We start from the raw sequence: 15,546 nt of genomic DNA, 5'->3' as shown, positions 1-15,546 counted from the left end.
GACTGTCGCTCGCAGAGTCTTCATCCGCCGTCACGGCAAATTGAAGTAGATCCTGCGCTGTGGTACTGAAATACCAATGCCCGTGGTGAAAATCTTTCGCTACAGCAACCGTTGACAGGCCAAAAATGTGTATTTGAGTGTGTGACTTTGGCTTGCTTGGCTTTTTACACTTCAGCCGCACCACTCCCAGTGAAGAACTGAAACGGCGGTTTTTCGAAGCTTGACACTAGGGGTCCCCCCAGACAAATTCAAGACAGTTCTTTGTCTTTCTTCTATTTGGTCGATTCCCATGCTATAACTTTTGGAACCCTAATACTTTAGGGGATGGAAACAGGAAGTATAATGTTGCAATGGATTCAGTGGGTTCTGCTGAGGGCGACATTGTTTTAGCTTAAACAATGAATAAATTAGCTGTTAGCAGTTTCTCTTCCTAATGGATCCATGAATTTACGGAAAACTATTACTTGATTATTTTAATACTGAAGGACATTTTGAAATGTGATCTCAGGCTAGTAGTTCTAAAATATCAAGTCGAGTTTTTTTTTTTTATCATTTCTAAGCACATTTATGAATGTTTGTTCACAATGGAAATTGGAATAATGAGGTCCACCAAAAGAGTACGTTGAGTTATGACGTAAATTGCAGGGTTTTTAAAATACCATGCTTCTGTGTCGCAGCATCTGCTGCAGCGCCAACTGCTGATTGTGTTGGTAAACGGGTCAAATCAGTGGGCCAAACTACAGCAACCAACGTCCTGTTGCTTTTAAAAAAATCGGCATGCACCTGTTTCTTTCACCTCACGCAGTATTTGTGCGTGAAGGGAACCTCGCAGTCATACAACCTCTGCCCAAAAGTAGCACTAAAATGAGTGTGAGCAGTCACTTTAAAGCTGCACATTTCTTCTTTTTTTTTTTACTTTTGCACCCTGTATGACAGATGCCATAATTGATAAAAGTGTAAAAAGAAGTATAAACCGTGATATGGTGGTTTCTAAGATATTAACAACTGCTGTCATCAGTCTGGTGTGATAAGGTTAATGAGAGAACGCCAGCACTGCGATGCCTACAGTAAGTCATTTCTACCATAATGATTGCAAAAATAGAAGTTTAAAGTTCTTAGTCTTTTTCCTACCTTCTAGTGTTGCGAAGGCGAGACATACTGTATGCAGAAAGCTAACGATGCAGAGACAGTGAGACAGTGAGAGGCATGAATGTAAGGGAAACAGAGAGTTATTGAGAAGCCATTGTTCTTCCTCTCCAGACAGATGGGTAATGGAGCAGAGCTGTGTGAACATATTACTCCCTCTGGATCTGACAGCGTGAGACTAGACTGACCTCAGGGTTTAGCACACTATTAATGATCACACCCACGCCATGAGTGTGGACTACCACTATCCTGCAGTCAATCAAAAGGGTATTTTCGGTTTCCTTTTCATGTCGAAAACCCCTTTAACAATCCATTCTTCATTGGCTGACTCAAGCCCCCCCCGTAAAGCTCCTCCATGTGGGCTTTGGGGCCAGGTGCAAAGGGCAAGGAAGTGAGCCACCGCTGTGAGAAAGACGCGTTTCCATTTTTAAAAATAAAAACGTCAAGGTATTGACCTCTCTGAGCTGGGTGACTTGCGTGGATGCAGAGACAGCTCCAGTGCTTTAAAGACGTTGTGGCACGCTTACCCTTTCCCACAACCACATCGAGTTCTGCAGCAAGCAAACCGGTGGCTCGACTCTCCCCGCTGCCACTTTGTATGTTTCAATTGTCTCTCTGTTTGATTCAGTTATGAAGTTACTTATTCATGCTGCTAGTCTCACCACAACGGGGCTGGGCCAGACATTATCAGGTGTTTCTCAGGGTGCGCAAATTGAATCAAGGTTTGTTTTGAAGTCGAGTCGAAGAGCAAAGTGAAGCCTGGGGACTTTTCTTTTTCTTTTCTTTTTTTTTCTTCACAAGCTATTAAATCTAACCTGGTTTCCATAGTAACCCGGTCATTAGAGAGGATATGCACTCTCTCTGTTTGCTGTTATGAATTGATTTATCTTCGGTAGAAAAAGTCAATTCTACTAAAGATGGTATATCTTAGCACCGAAGCTGTGGAATGCTCTGCCTGAACCCCCACGTTGTGCTGTGTCTGTGAACTCATTCAAAAATCAGCTCAAGACACACCTGTTTAGACTGGTGTTTGGGTATCAACTCATGTCCTGGTCCTGCTTTTAATCCATGTTTTACGTTTGTACTTTCTGTTTTAGTGCATTTTAATGTAAATTATTCATTCCTTATATGGTCACATGGTTTTTATGTTTGCAATTCTGCTCATGTTAAGCACTTTGTGACTAATGTCTGTGAAAAGCACTTTATAAATTAATTGTACTTACTTACTTACATTGAGACGTCAAAATGCTGTTTGTGTTGAGTTTTACACAAGCACACACTTTATAGGCTTTGATACTCTGAGTTGAAGGCAGTGGTTTCATTGTCATATCATGTAAGGGACTATACGGAAATTATTAGAGCGGAGGATTATGTAATTTGTCTTTTTTTGGTTGTAGATTTGTTGAAGCAATCAAGGATCTTAATCGGTATAATTGGTTACTCGTTGCCCCAACCAACAGTCATTCCAACCTTCATTGTGAGAAGAAAAAATGTGAAATGTACCAAAAAAAAAAGAATAGAATTCACCATGTTGCTACTGGATATGTTTTCATTAAGTGAGACAATTGCTAATTAAATTTTTCTGTGTACAGTTGACAGTTCACTTGTAAAGCCAAGTCAGTTTACTTATACAGCACAGTTAAAAACAAGGAGTTGACCCAAAGTGCTTTCCAGTTGAGCCAAATGGGTTAGGATCTGCCTCTATACAGGTATACATAATTAGAGAAATAGAGGGCAATAATGTAATAAAATAAAACAATAATATAGAGATACAATAGATGGGAAGTTAATAGTAATAAAAACAACTGACTAAAACGGAAGAGGATATTAGAAAAATGTTAAGACGTGACAAAACCCATGGGGCAGCCTCAGACTGAACTAAAAGCAAGCAAGAGAAGCGCCCGGGGAGCAGGGAGGGGTTTGGTGTCTTGCTCAGGGGCACACGAAGTAACCGAAGATCTAACCACCAACCTTGCGGCTACCGGACAACCCTCTCTACCCCATTAGCCACGGTCGCCCCTAATGTTCCAAATGCATAATAGCAAGATTTTGAAATCAATTCTGTGTTTCACTGGTAACCAGTGAAACACAGAAGTGTGTGTGTGTGTGTGTGTGTGTGTGTGTCTTTTCTTTGTTCCAGTTAACAGTCTAGCAGCTGCATTTTAAAACATTTGGATTTGAGAAAGGGTGGCATGGGTCAACCCCATATACAGGGAGCTACAGTAATCAAGCCGCGAGGTGATGAAAGCATGGACAGCTTTTTCCAGGTCCAGAGTCTAAGCTGATAAAAGTTGCCCTTTACAACAATTAATTCAGTGTTCAAGAAGACACCAAGAGTTTTAACTTCAATTTGCAAATTTTTACTGGTGACAGAGTTTTCAACCAAGTCCCAGACTACCAGTGTTAGCATTAGCTTTTGCTAGCTAGCTTCAAATTACAAAATCTGTTGTCATCGGCTAGAAAGGGGTAGCCTGTTTTAATTTACCTCTGTGTGAAAGAAAAATTCCATTAAACGTCAATGGTAATTCTTCAGCTGTTATTGTTGCGTGTGCCATGAGAGGCCGGAATTATTGTGCTGAATGAACCCTAATAATTTCCATACAGCCTCTCAATGATCAATAGTAATAAAACGACTGTGTGCACTGTCTGCTTCATCTCCCTTAAGGCCAAAGTCTTAGGATGGTGGTGAGTGCTGGTGCTGTCTCTGCCCTGTAGACCACGATTACTCATGCTCTCTGCTTGTCACACATGATGTCCGATATTTCTACAGGGAAAAGAAAAGGGCTGCAAAAATCATGCAAATGTGGGCGAGCAACAATTTCTGACAAGAAAGTTAACTTTCTTTGATTTTTATTCCTTGTGACATTAAAAATTTTAACATTTAATATATTCTCAAAGCATACACAGCTATAGTTTTTTTTCTTACAGCACATTTGTGCAACGGTGGTAATGGATAAATTGCAAATGTAAAAGTAATTTCATCCTTCAACTTTAACGTGTAAGAGGATCATGTGCAGTTGACTTATTAATGGTTACAATTTCCAGAGAAAATTAAACTGGCTCTGGAAAAGTACACTTTAGAGAACGGGCAATGACATTTCATGAAATTGGAAAAAAGCATTGACTTTACACAACTGCTTTCAGAATAAAGTAGGCTTTGTCGTTTACTACAATCTCATTTAATTGTAAATGTTTCTCGAACAGACTTGTTTCAAAGCTGTCAGTGGTGTACTATCTTCATTCCCTAAAGGGGGATATAATGCGCTCTAATCTTGATGTGGGTACCCCAGCCATTTTTGGATTGCTGTATCCCATGGTGTCTTTTTCAGAGCAATCATAAAATCCCATAATCCCCCAGATCCCCAAATCCTAAAGCCCCACCACATGCAAAGAGGAGTTAAGACAGCAGCAGATCAGCCGGAGGTGTGAAGAAGAATTGGAGTCCATGGAGAGAAACATTAGATTTTTACACCACACCTCGGTGGGGAAAAGATGTCGTATTTATTGAGGATTTATCCAAATTAGGCTCAAAAGCATGCGTAAGTAATTATTCTGTCCAGAATATTTTGCATCTAATTACTCATCATTGATTGCTTTAAATTCAAGTTCATCTGTGTGCAGAGAAAAGGGGACTGTAAACAAGTTTTAATGATTAAAATAGTGAGTAAACACTGAAAGTAGCAGGGATGAATAACAATGTTTCTTCCAGCTTACTAAAAGTATTTCATTGCGGAGTAAACTTCCACTCAGAGTGCCCAACTGTGTTGGCAATAAAGATAAAAGAGACAGAACCCTTTTAAAGACTCAATAGATAACTTTTTTTTATGTGAACTCAGCAGCCTTAAGCGAAAAGTATTGGGTACTACGTCAAATGCAACAGTTTGGGGGATGCAAGTTTTCTTGCCCGTGTTTATCAGCTCAACCATTCATTCTGGTTGAAAGCTCCCTCCTGCGAAGCCAAGATATACTGTCAAGTGAAAATAAGTTCAAAACTAGAGCTGTCTTTTAGAGCAGGTTGGAGTTTTTGCCAACGTTTTTGTCAAAATGTGCGACAGAGATGTCTTGCCCACAAAACTGTCGTGGTGAAAACGTTCAAACTGAGTGACAGCGGAAGGATGGAGGCGCCCAGAAGGACAGATTGTGTTGCTGTAATGCAAAGTAATAACCATATTTACCTTTACTCAACCCAATGCATTAAAATATTGATGAAATAGAGTGCTGCAGGAATGAGTCCTAAAACCTGTAAATGATTTAGCTTTTTTGCACTTCCTGTTTCTGTCCTTCTTTGTCTTTTAGTTTTTTGGTTAGATGTCCGAAATAAAGTCTTTGATAGTTTAAGGTTTTGTTCTACGATGTAAAATGCGTCAGTAGCTACCCCTCATTAGAATTGTAAAGCTTTTACGTGTCTTAGAACTGGTGGTTGCTAAGAAGTGGCTGAATGAGACTTCAAAACGTCATCACACCAACTAGTCGGCCTTTACAGCCTTGTTTTCTTATCTTCTCACGTGACCGTGGTATAATTGGTTCATAGCCTTAAGTTAGCTTCCCTGGCTCTGTCCAATGCTTTGTTTTACAGGAAACGGCAAAGCAAATGTTTGCATTGCGTTACTCACGCTAGTTTGACTTCGGGATCATTTGAGTTTATTTGCGTTACCTCCATTTGAATTTCACCAAGCCTTATTTACTGTATCTAGCAAGCCACAAGGTTTACTACAATTGTATGACGCGAAAATATACAGATTTTGTTGTAATTAATTTTAAATGAATTTCAATAAACAGATAAAATGGAAGACGAAATAACTAGATAATAATGCAGATTTGTAGTAAGTCTTAATTCATGCTTTTTTAGGTCTGGCTGCAAGACAAAAAGCAAACAACTTTTAAAATGCTTGTTTTCTAAATGGAGTTCGGATTGAGTGCTAGGTTTTACTAACATTGTACATTTGCGTCAGGATATCTATAATATATATATATATATATATATATATATATATATATATATATATATATCTGTAACATGAGTTTAAGCCATTTCCTCACTAATACATAGCCGTTAAAATAATAAGAACTTATAAAACCTGCGAATGACGAAGTTGAATGATGCATGGCTTAACGTCGCTTTATCCTAACAGCCGCAATGCAGAAATGACTTTTAACATGGGTGCTTAATTTGAAGTGACGACTACTAACAGAAACATGTTCCGCGTGTTAATAATCCTAATGCGTATATCATGCTTTAGTGGGGACAAAAAATAAACAGGACATGGAGCTGTCTTCCTGCCGCTGGACGAAGCGCTCCAGGATGCTTTCACCTTTGGTTCGTTCATAGCAGTCGTACCGCTACGATAAGCCGTTTCCAATATGAAGAGTTTACAGAGCACCACATTGTTGTGAGTCTGAAATACTTCCACACTTTATACGACTGTGGGTGAGGTTTTTTTAGCTGCAGTTAGTTCTACGGGGAATGCATGCTTTTGTTGGGGCCCAGCCAATCTTACTGCGCACCGCAGCCCGTAATGCAAAATCCACATATTTTTGTAATTGATGACATTGATTATGTCAGTAGTCTTTATTGTGTATCTCTTTATCGAAGACTTTTTTTTTTAAATCCTAAAATGTAATGATTCCTAATAAAGGACATTCTTATCCTCAGCATCATATTAGTCTTCAACTAACCAGAATCAAATGTGTCGTTCTGACTGCTTTATATTGACTTTTTTTTTTTTTAAATCAATTTTTCGTCACCCTAAAGGCCTATATACTCTGTTCCTATTTTTCCCACTGTCTCACCGCGTAATGACCTGAGTTTGCTAATTGACCTCAGAGGGTTCATACAATGTGCCAGCGCTCACACTCGATAATCCACCTAGGGGACACTTTCAGAAAGCTGTTATCTCCTCCACAAGTGTGAAGTTAATCAAAGTGCATTCTCTCTTACCCTGCGCATCGTCTAATCCTCGAAACGGTTCAATCACTGTTGTCATCTATCCATTAAAGTTGGAATATTAAACTCATTACAAAAGTGTATTGACTTTGGCCAAAACACATTTTCTGTAGAGTGTCCAATTCGATTTGATTGGTGTGTTCTGCGGCCAATCAGAGGCCACGAGGGAGCCTCCCGTGAAGCTGTGACTGTTGAGTTCAGTCCAGCATTAGCATCTGGTCCTGTCACACAATTAACCTGCTTGTTGACCAGGAGCCCCTATCTCTGTCGCACAGCTTTCAGCCAGCCAGGTTGCCTTTACTCATGGGGGCTGTTTGCAGAGAGCAAATGTTGAAATAGATTGCAGAGCCTCAGAGGCCTGCTCAAGAGAAAATAAACATTACAAAATAGAAGGATTTGGAGCTGTAGATGTTCTGCAGTTAACCTCACTTGTGAGAGATATACCGCAAAATCAATCCATTACTCATTAGGACTGAGGCAAACCTCAAATTGAACATTGATTTACTACATTATGGTGCTTAATTAAACCATATAGCTCAAATTTTATGTTTGAAAACGTATTAACTGATAGCATTTAACAGCAATTTAAAAAATCTAGCATTTGCAGCACCGTCTAATAGATCAAAATGTGATTTATTGTAAAACAAATACACAGAATTGAACACATTGTAATGGTAATAATGTGTTATATTATCAAATAAACACACTTAAATCTAATATATTACAATATCAATAAAAATCCTTTGTATCCTTGGACACCAAACTAATTACATTTTAAAAGTCAGCTACAATAAATGTCAAAAGCAGCAAACTACATCTAAGTTATTAGATATTCTATTCTATTGGTCTTTTGCTAATAGGTAACAAGATTTAGAATTATGATTCATTTAGAAATTCATTTGTAAGTACGGCTGCATGTGCTTGATATGAAGTATAAAATAGTATTTCAAACTGTGCTGAAACACCCTATCATGTCTCAGTTCTTTTGCCCGCGGGGCGCTTTAGATTTGTCTTGTTTACTCAAATGAAAAAGCATCAGCTATGTGACTGGTGGGAAATCTACTTCTCCATCCTCAGGAAGTAAATAAAAAAAGCCATTAAACTTTATTTATATACCGACACCTCAACAACAACAACAACAAGACAACTTCTGTCCAGGACATGTGTGGTATTCTACATCTTTCTCACTGTCGGTGAATATATATATTCATATATATATATCGTATTTCTCTGTGCCCTAGAAGCTCTATTGTTGACCATAACTATTAGTAACACATCAATGAGCCGCACTGTAAAGTCACTAGGACAAACTCAGCTAATGATTTTCACATTTACATTCAGGAACATCTCCATCAAACGTCTTTTCTCACATAGCATGTCAATGTCGGAATAGATGCTAATGTGACATCCATGGATGCTAACCCTGTACGTGCTTGCAATGTTACTGCTTTCATTCACAACACATCAATACCGGCATTTTCCCTGAAATGCTACTAGGTATTGAGGTGGGAATTTGCCGTTTTTTTTACTTATTTATTAAACCTTTAGTGTGTGATTACGTATTATACTTGTTGGTTCGTTTGCACTATCCACTGTGCTGCTGTGATCCTGCAAAATGTTTCCCGCTGTGGGACTAATAAATCTTATTCTATCTTATATATGTATGTGTATGTACATCTACAATATGGGCTAAAGTCAAGAAAGGATTGTTGGTAAGATTAAGCAACAAAAACACCACCTTATTTTAGAAAACGCACCATTTACATGAATCATCTTAATGGACGTAAATCCTGAGATGCAGAATCGTCCAATATGGACTCACTTCCTATAGGGATACTGGACTGAGACAAACACATCTGTTGAGCTTCATCCTTCCCTCCGGCATTTACGGTGGGTTCAGACAGAGCCCTCTGAGCCACCTCTCCATTGCTCAGCTCAGCAGCCCTAACATGTCATTCCCCCAGCCACCTGACAAGTGGTGCTACTGCATCCGGCACTGATCCATCATCCGCCGCAGCCTTGTCTCATCGTCGTCCCATCATTCTGTAGCTAATGAATTTTTACCGTGCTGCGAGCTATAAATATTGTATCCAATATGAAGTCGTATGATTTGTTTTATATGTGATGTGGAGGAGGAAAAAGAAAATCATAAACCAGCACGAGTTAGAATCTCTATAGAACAAGACTTCATGAGACCAGCGGAGCAGGTGGACTGCATGATGCTATCAAATAATAAAGGCTGAAAATGTCCAACTTTACATTCAGGGGGAGGGGGGGGACTTTTTTATCGATTTAGTCCATGCTTCCTGCATGCCGCTATATGGATGTTTTAATTTCCAGAGGCATCAAAATAAAACAAGCAGGCAGCAATCTGGCCCCTTGTAAAAATAGCTTAAGCTCATTTTCAGTCTCAGTAATTTTCACCACCGGGGATTTCAAATGGATGTGCTACATCCATTACAGACAGAAGTTATGAGCGCCCGGTATTGCTCGATGAAAGCTTTTTTGCTCTACTCAAAATGCTCCATTGCCCTGAAATATTGCATTGTTAATCATGACAGATAAACAGGACCAACAGCCACCCTGTCATGTGTACAGAGAAGGTGTGAGTGATGCGGCGGGAGTGGGAAGACGCTATAGCGTCTTAATGTCTCTGATTAGGTTTAGGGGAAATATGTGGGAGCAACATAATTGAAATGGTGATATGTTTTGGCACATTTTTAAAAGCCTATTAAAATGTTTGATTGTTTACCAGAGGCTGTGAGAGTAATGGCTATTTAATATGTTTAAAAGACAGAATGAGGCAATAAGTATGTATACATAATACTAATATTTTTTTATTGTTGAGATTTTAGGAAATACCTCTGGGTGCATCATTTGAAAAGACTAACTGTTTCCAGTCTTTATGTTAAGCAAAGTTAATTAGCTGGAGCTCCATATTTAGAAGAAGTAAACATACTTTCTACACACACACACACACACACACACACACACACACACACACATACACAGGCCTGAAAATCAGTATAGACGTGAGCGTTTAACACAGCTCAATTTTTCGCTTTGTTTTTTGTACAGAGTAAATAAAACATGCTAAGCTAAGCTAAATTTGTATTGGCTCTGACATTTATCGTACAGACCAGTGACTTCTCATCTAATTCTTGGCTAGAAAGCTAATGCTCATTTCCCAAAATGTCAAACTTTAACCTCTGTTTTCATATTTAATTTACATCCCAAGTTTAATTTTTAACGACACATCAAATTATGTTCTGTAAACCCCTCATGCAGTTAAAAATAAATGCAGCCACATCACATTTCTTTGTGGGGGCAGGCCTGCGGTTGGACCTGACCTTCGGCCTCTGGGCCCCGAATGATGGCAACAAACAACCAGTCAACATGAGGAAATGATGCATCCATCACTCTGACTCTGTTGATTCAACCCAGGCCTGACATTTGGGACCCGCTTGCTCAGAAGCCGGTCGCCTCATGATGCATTGTAGTTCAGCTGATAATATGACAAATGACAAGCAGAAGGCGTTTGTATCAAGAGGAGAGAGTTACCAGGCTTAAAGGAACACCAGCACTGCTCAACAACTTGCAGGGCTTCAGCAGCTGAATCCAATCACATCTCCTCTCTGTACTTACAATGACGTGAGCCATCAGATCTTGAAAAATGACTTTTGCTGGTGCAGATTCAGCTCTCTACGTTGTAGTGGTGTCTAGTATTTTTATTGTTTAAAACTGAAACTAGAATACTCATTTACAGAGAAGCAAAGAATTAATCATTGCTTCATCCTGTTCCCCATATTTTCAGTTTTATGTTTAATTCAGCTCCCAAACAAAAACCCATTCAAGCACGTTTCCTCTCTTGTAAATAAAATCTGGGATGCGACCTCCAACGCTGAAACTGTTCTTATCGACTTTTTGAGAAGAAGAAACCTAAATTTATACTCTTTTGTACACCGGACAAAAACAGAGTGAAAGAGTGCCTTCAGGGTGTTTTGGTTTTATTTCTGCTGGTGTTGTTTTGGGGAAGAGATCACAGCGTTCAACAACAACAACAACAAGTTGTGATGAAAGCTTTGGTTTATAGCTGCAACGTGACTAAAAGTAAGAGGAAATGTCTAAAGCTTAATGGAATAAAGGCTTTTAAGCTCGCTGCCACTCATGACTGCCTTGGATGTCGTGATATTGCTATGTATCTTATATATTTTCTGATCAGATAGAAAGTGTAATTATGCATTTCATCAATAATAAGTTGAGAAGCTATATGCCAATGTTTCTTGCTAATAGGGGTGGAGTTTGATAGAATTTTATAGAATTATCAACAACTCTTTTTAGGTAGTTTAGGTAATAGAAATGACATCTTTAGAACTGAGAGATTATTCTGGCTATTTTGATAATTGATTTATAGTTTGTTTGATAAAATTGAAAATGCCTACTATTCTCTAGTTCAATTAGTTCATTTGTTGTGGTCAAGGCCCCTCCTATGGGGCCACAGGATAAATCTGAGGGGTTCATGAGATGCATAATGGGATGAAATATGAAAAACAAACTGAGTGACACAGAACAGAATTCTCTCAAATTGTTGCTTTTTGTCAAAACTCCAGATTGAAATTAATTGAAAACAATCAATATTACAAGTCTAGAGGTCCCAACTTGTAACTTGTTGACTTCACCAATGAGGGGTCACTGCTTTATATTAAGAGGTAACAAGTCTAAAGGTTTGTGAAACACTATCTTATATGATCGTAAACTGAAAATGTTCTGGGGTGTTGGTCAGACCAAATGAGCATTTTCATGGCATAATCTGGAGCTACAGAAAACATTTTTATTTTTTAGAAGGGTGCAGGGCTTTCACCAGATGTTTTGTCCCTGCTCAGTGACATTCGTTAACCTTTACCGGATTCATTTTTGTTTTTTCTGCGATGGAAAATGGCCTTTGCTGGGATGTGCTGCAGATGCAGAAGTAACGTAAACAAGGTAATATCTAAATAAATCACAGATTTTTCTACATGCACAATGCAGTTAACATCGTGTGAAGGCAAAATCGTTATAGCACTGCTACAGGTCATAGAATCTAATGGGTACAGTATACGGTGTAACACCGGCGGTTCACTCAGGAGGAGCCTTAGTCCTTGTCAAGTCATCTGCCACTATTTCATACTTTAACATTATGTACAGTTGATAAATATAAGCAGGGAACTTGTTTTTTGGCCCCTCTTGTTGTGAATTTCTTTTGGTAAAGTGCATCTACACTTAAGAACTGGTCTAACCTGGTCTAAGTTAAGGTGGTTAATGTTCAGTCAGTCAACAAACAAAAAAAACGCTGAGTTTTTGTGTGTTTGCATACGTCAGCAGTTTCAGACTGGGGCAGAAGAGACCATCCGAGACAGATTGTGAATTAAAGATTTGTTAAGGGGATTTTTTTTTTGTCTCAGAGCCTAATCAATCTTGGTATTTTACCAAAATGCAACCGGAACTGAGCCCCAAACGCTAAACAGCCATTCGCATTTCAGTAGCATCAACTCAGAGAGGCAACATTTGGTCCCGTCATGAACAGGATTCTCCTCTAATGTGCTTTATCGAACATTAGCTTCTTCTGCTTCCTCTAAACAAGTGCAATCATTATCAGGATAGCATATCCTCTTGTTGTACAAGAGCAATAGTGTTTCCTCTCATAGATGACTGGGGTATCGATCCAGGCCACAAGGCTGTCAAAAATCCAGCCCAATTTTATATTGTATTGAAACAAATTGTGCCCGGAGGGGGCCGTCACAGAGCTCAACATTATCTCAACCCACCCTGCATCCATGCATTCCCGCATGTGTGCTTTATGGGGTTTATCACACCGCGGTGCACTATTGTTCACACACCAAGCTCCCGCTCAGGGACATTTTACAGTCCAGCCTTAGTGAGCGACATTTTAACAAGAAGTTATAAATCATGTCACTAGAGAAAGGAAAGAAAACAAATGCCACAATCCCTGAATCCTCTCACAAAGAAAAACAGAACGACCCCTGCGGCTATCCTGATCACACACAATCATGTCAGTGCTGCTCACACACACACACACACACACACACACACACACACACACACACACACACACGCACGCACGCATGCATCCATGGATGCAATTGGTGACATGCGCTTTGTAACACATCCAGGGCAGAGTCACCACACACATGCACAAGGACACACATACACCATAAACACAGCTTGCCAGGAAGGGCCACCGGGGTCCAGTCATGGCAGGAGCCAGCAGAAAACTGATAAGGCTGGCTGGATTTGTTTAATTCAGCCTTCTCCCAAAGCTGCTGCTGCTGGAGGGGGAGGAAAAAAAATAGATAACTGCACTGTAGGAACAGGTGAAGGGAGGCAGGGGATCCAAGTGAACCGCAGAGATGAACACTGACAGGATTGACTCCACATAACAGGTTGTACGTTTTTGTTGAATACGTTTCCAACGATACTCCCTGATCGATTCAAGGCAAGAATCTTTGCTTATTAACACATCTGAAGTACTTGAAATCCTAAGTGACAATGTAGCAGGCGCTGATCAGAATAACACAATTTCCCTGCACTCGGGCTGACAAGAAGTGCAGGGTATCCTGCTGTATCTCTCAGCTTCTATTAGCCCCGCAGCTCTGGCGCTTCATCAAAGTGTCATGATGTACGTTGATCAAACCCAGCAAGAGCGAGGAGGAGAAAGGAGGAAAAAAAAAAAAAAAAAAAAAAGTGACATAAGCATGTGCAAACAGAAGAAGACAGAGACACAAATAGAACACATGCACAAAGCAGTGACCTGACTTAACAATGTGCAGATGAGCAAGTCTGTTCACCTCTGCCATACAGGTGCACTTTTGAACAAAAAGCATTCGATCAGACGCACTATCATTGATAAAAAGCTGTGGAAAGGACAAGTCAATATCTCTGCAATTTTCACCCGGGTTCAGACAGCAGTATAGTGGGCAGAATGTGTGCATGATAGAGGCGGAAAGTGCGGCTGCAGATATCCAATCTTATCAAATATTAACACGGTGCTTCATAAATGATAGAGACGAGTATGATATAGTCGGTAAGGCTGCCTATAAAAAGAGAAGTAGTTTTTTTTTTATCTTGGCATGTATTATTCAAAAGTAAATATTTGTCAAAAGACTGCCAGTTGAGAGGTTACAACAGTATTAATGACTGATGGACAAATAAAAAGCTACGGCTGCTCTGCATCTGTCCTCTGCATCTGAGAGCGAAGCACCGCGCGCCTCACCCACTCACATCCCCCAACAAACTGGCAACCTGCAACCTGCCTCACAGCACCTCAGCACAGCAGAGAAAACAAGCCGGGGAAATCAATCGTCAAAAGGAAACAAAGAAAGAAAAAAGACGCTCAAAGCATCAGCTTTGAACCACTGATTCAATCTGCTGTGACAGCTATGTACTCACCAGTGACAATGTCTCTCACTTTTCCTCTCTTGATCCCCCTCTCTCTCTCACTTCTCCCTCCCTCTGTTTCTCTTTTCCTCTCTGTGTCTCTTTTTTTTTCTCTTCTCCCCCTCACTCTCTCCTCCCCGATCCTCTTCCTTGCTTGCTCCTGAACAGAATGAGCCTCCACTGCACTCAGGAACCCAGTTTCTATGGCAGTGTGAGCAAGCAAGCAAGTCAGCAGGATACTGTAGTGCAAATGTCTAGGGGCTGATCCCTCACCCAGCCCAGCGAACAGTCAAACAAGCTCAATAGCTTCTCACTTCAATCTTGCTGTGCTAAAACAACCGCAAGCCACTTGAACTTCTGTTGCAGACAACATGTAGTGAAAGAGAAAAGCAAAAGAGAAACCCAGCAAAGAAAATGTTTATTTGCTCCCTAAAAAACACAGGCAATGCAGCAAAAGAAAGGAAACATGCATAAGTTTTTATCAGCATGAATATTCATGAGGGCATCCTCATGAATATCAAAGCTTTTCTTTGAATAGATGTCCAGGTAACACATTCAAAGAGTTGTTTTATTTGTACATCGAATGGCATTAGGCAAATGCGTCATGAGGGATCAAAAGGGAGCCTTTTCTGATGAGCAACACATGCAAGCCTTTGCTTTGTTCTGTGTCAAGAGAGCTTGCGGTAAGCTGCTGTGAGGAACACATGCACATCCACGCACTGCTTCAAGAGGCATACACCGCTGATTAAATAAGCATGGGCGACATTGCGCCTCAGTCTGCAGTCCTGACCATGGTCATGCGACATATTGCAGCACAATCAGTACAATCTTCAACAGCGCGAGAGAAGGAGGGAGAGAAGGAGGGGTGGGGGAAGAAAGTGCAACCCCCAAGTCTTCCCTCTATCTAGAATAGCATCAGTTCATCAACAGGCTGTGGTCTGCAGAGGGTGCTTCTTTGACCAGGGGCTCCGACTGCAGGAGAACCTTGAAATCAATCGGATGCGCAACACTGACAAAAAAGA

General features: G+C 40.2%; 1 protein-coding gene across 1 annotated transcript in view; it reads right to left on the bottom strand.

Annotated features, from left to right (window-relative positions):
• Nucleotides 1-15,330, bottom strand: part of syt6a (synaptotagmin VIa) — a 31,562-nt gene extending 16,232 nt beyond the window's left edge. Inside the window, exons 1-2 of the mRNA XM_068732699.1 lie at nt 15,315-15,330; nt 14,537-14,725 (exon numbers count right to left, since the gene is read on the bottom strand). Of these exons, the coding sequence (XP_068588800.1) occupies nt 14,537-14,725; nt 15,315-15,330 (205 nt within the window). The remainder of the gene's footprint in view (nt 1-14,536; nt 14,726-15,314) is intronic.
• Between the last annotated feature and the right edge of the window lie 216 nt (nt 15,331-15,546).

The sequence above is a fragment of the Cebidichthys violaceus genome, unplaced genomic scaffold, assembly GCF_023349555.1.
Source record: "Cebidichthys violaceus isolate CVI_PGR_0920_01 unplaced genomic scaffold, fCebVio1.0.p SCAF_6, whole genome shotgun sequence".
Taxonomy (NCBI): domain Eukaryota; kingdom Metazoa; phylum Chordata; class Actinopteri; order Perciformes; family Stichaeidae; genus Cebidichthys; species Cebidichthys violaceus.
Note: the sequence above shows the minus strand (reverse complement) of the source record. Positions and strands in the feature narration are given on the sequence as shown.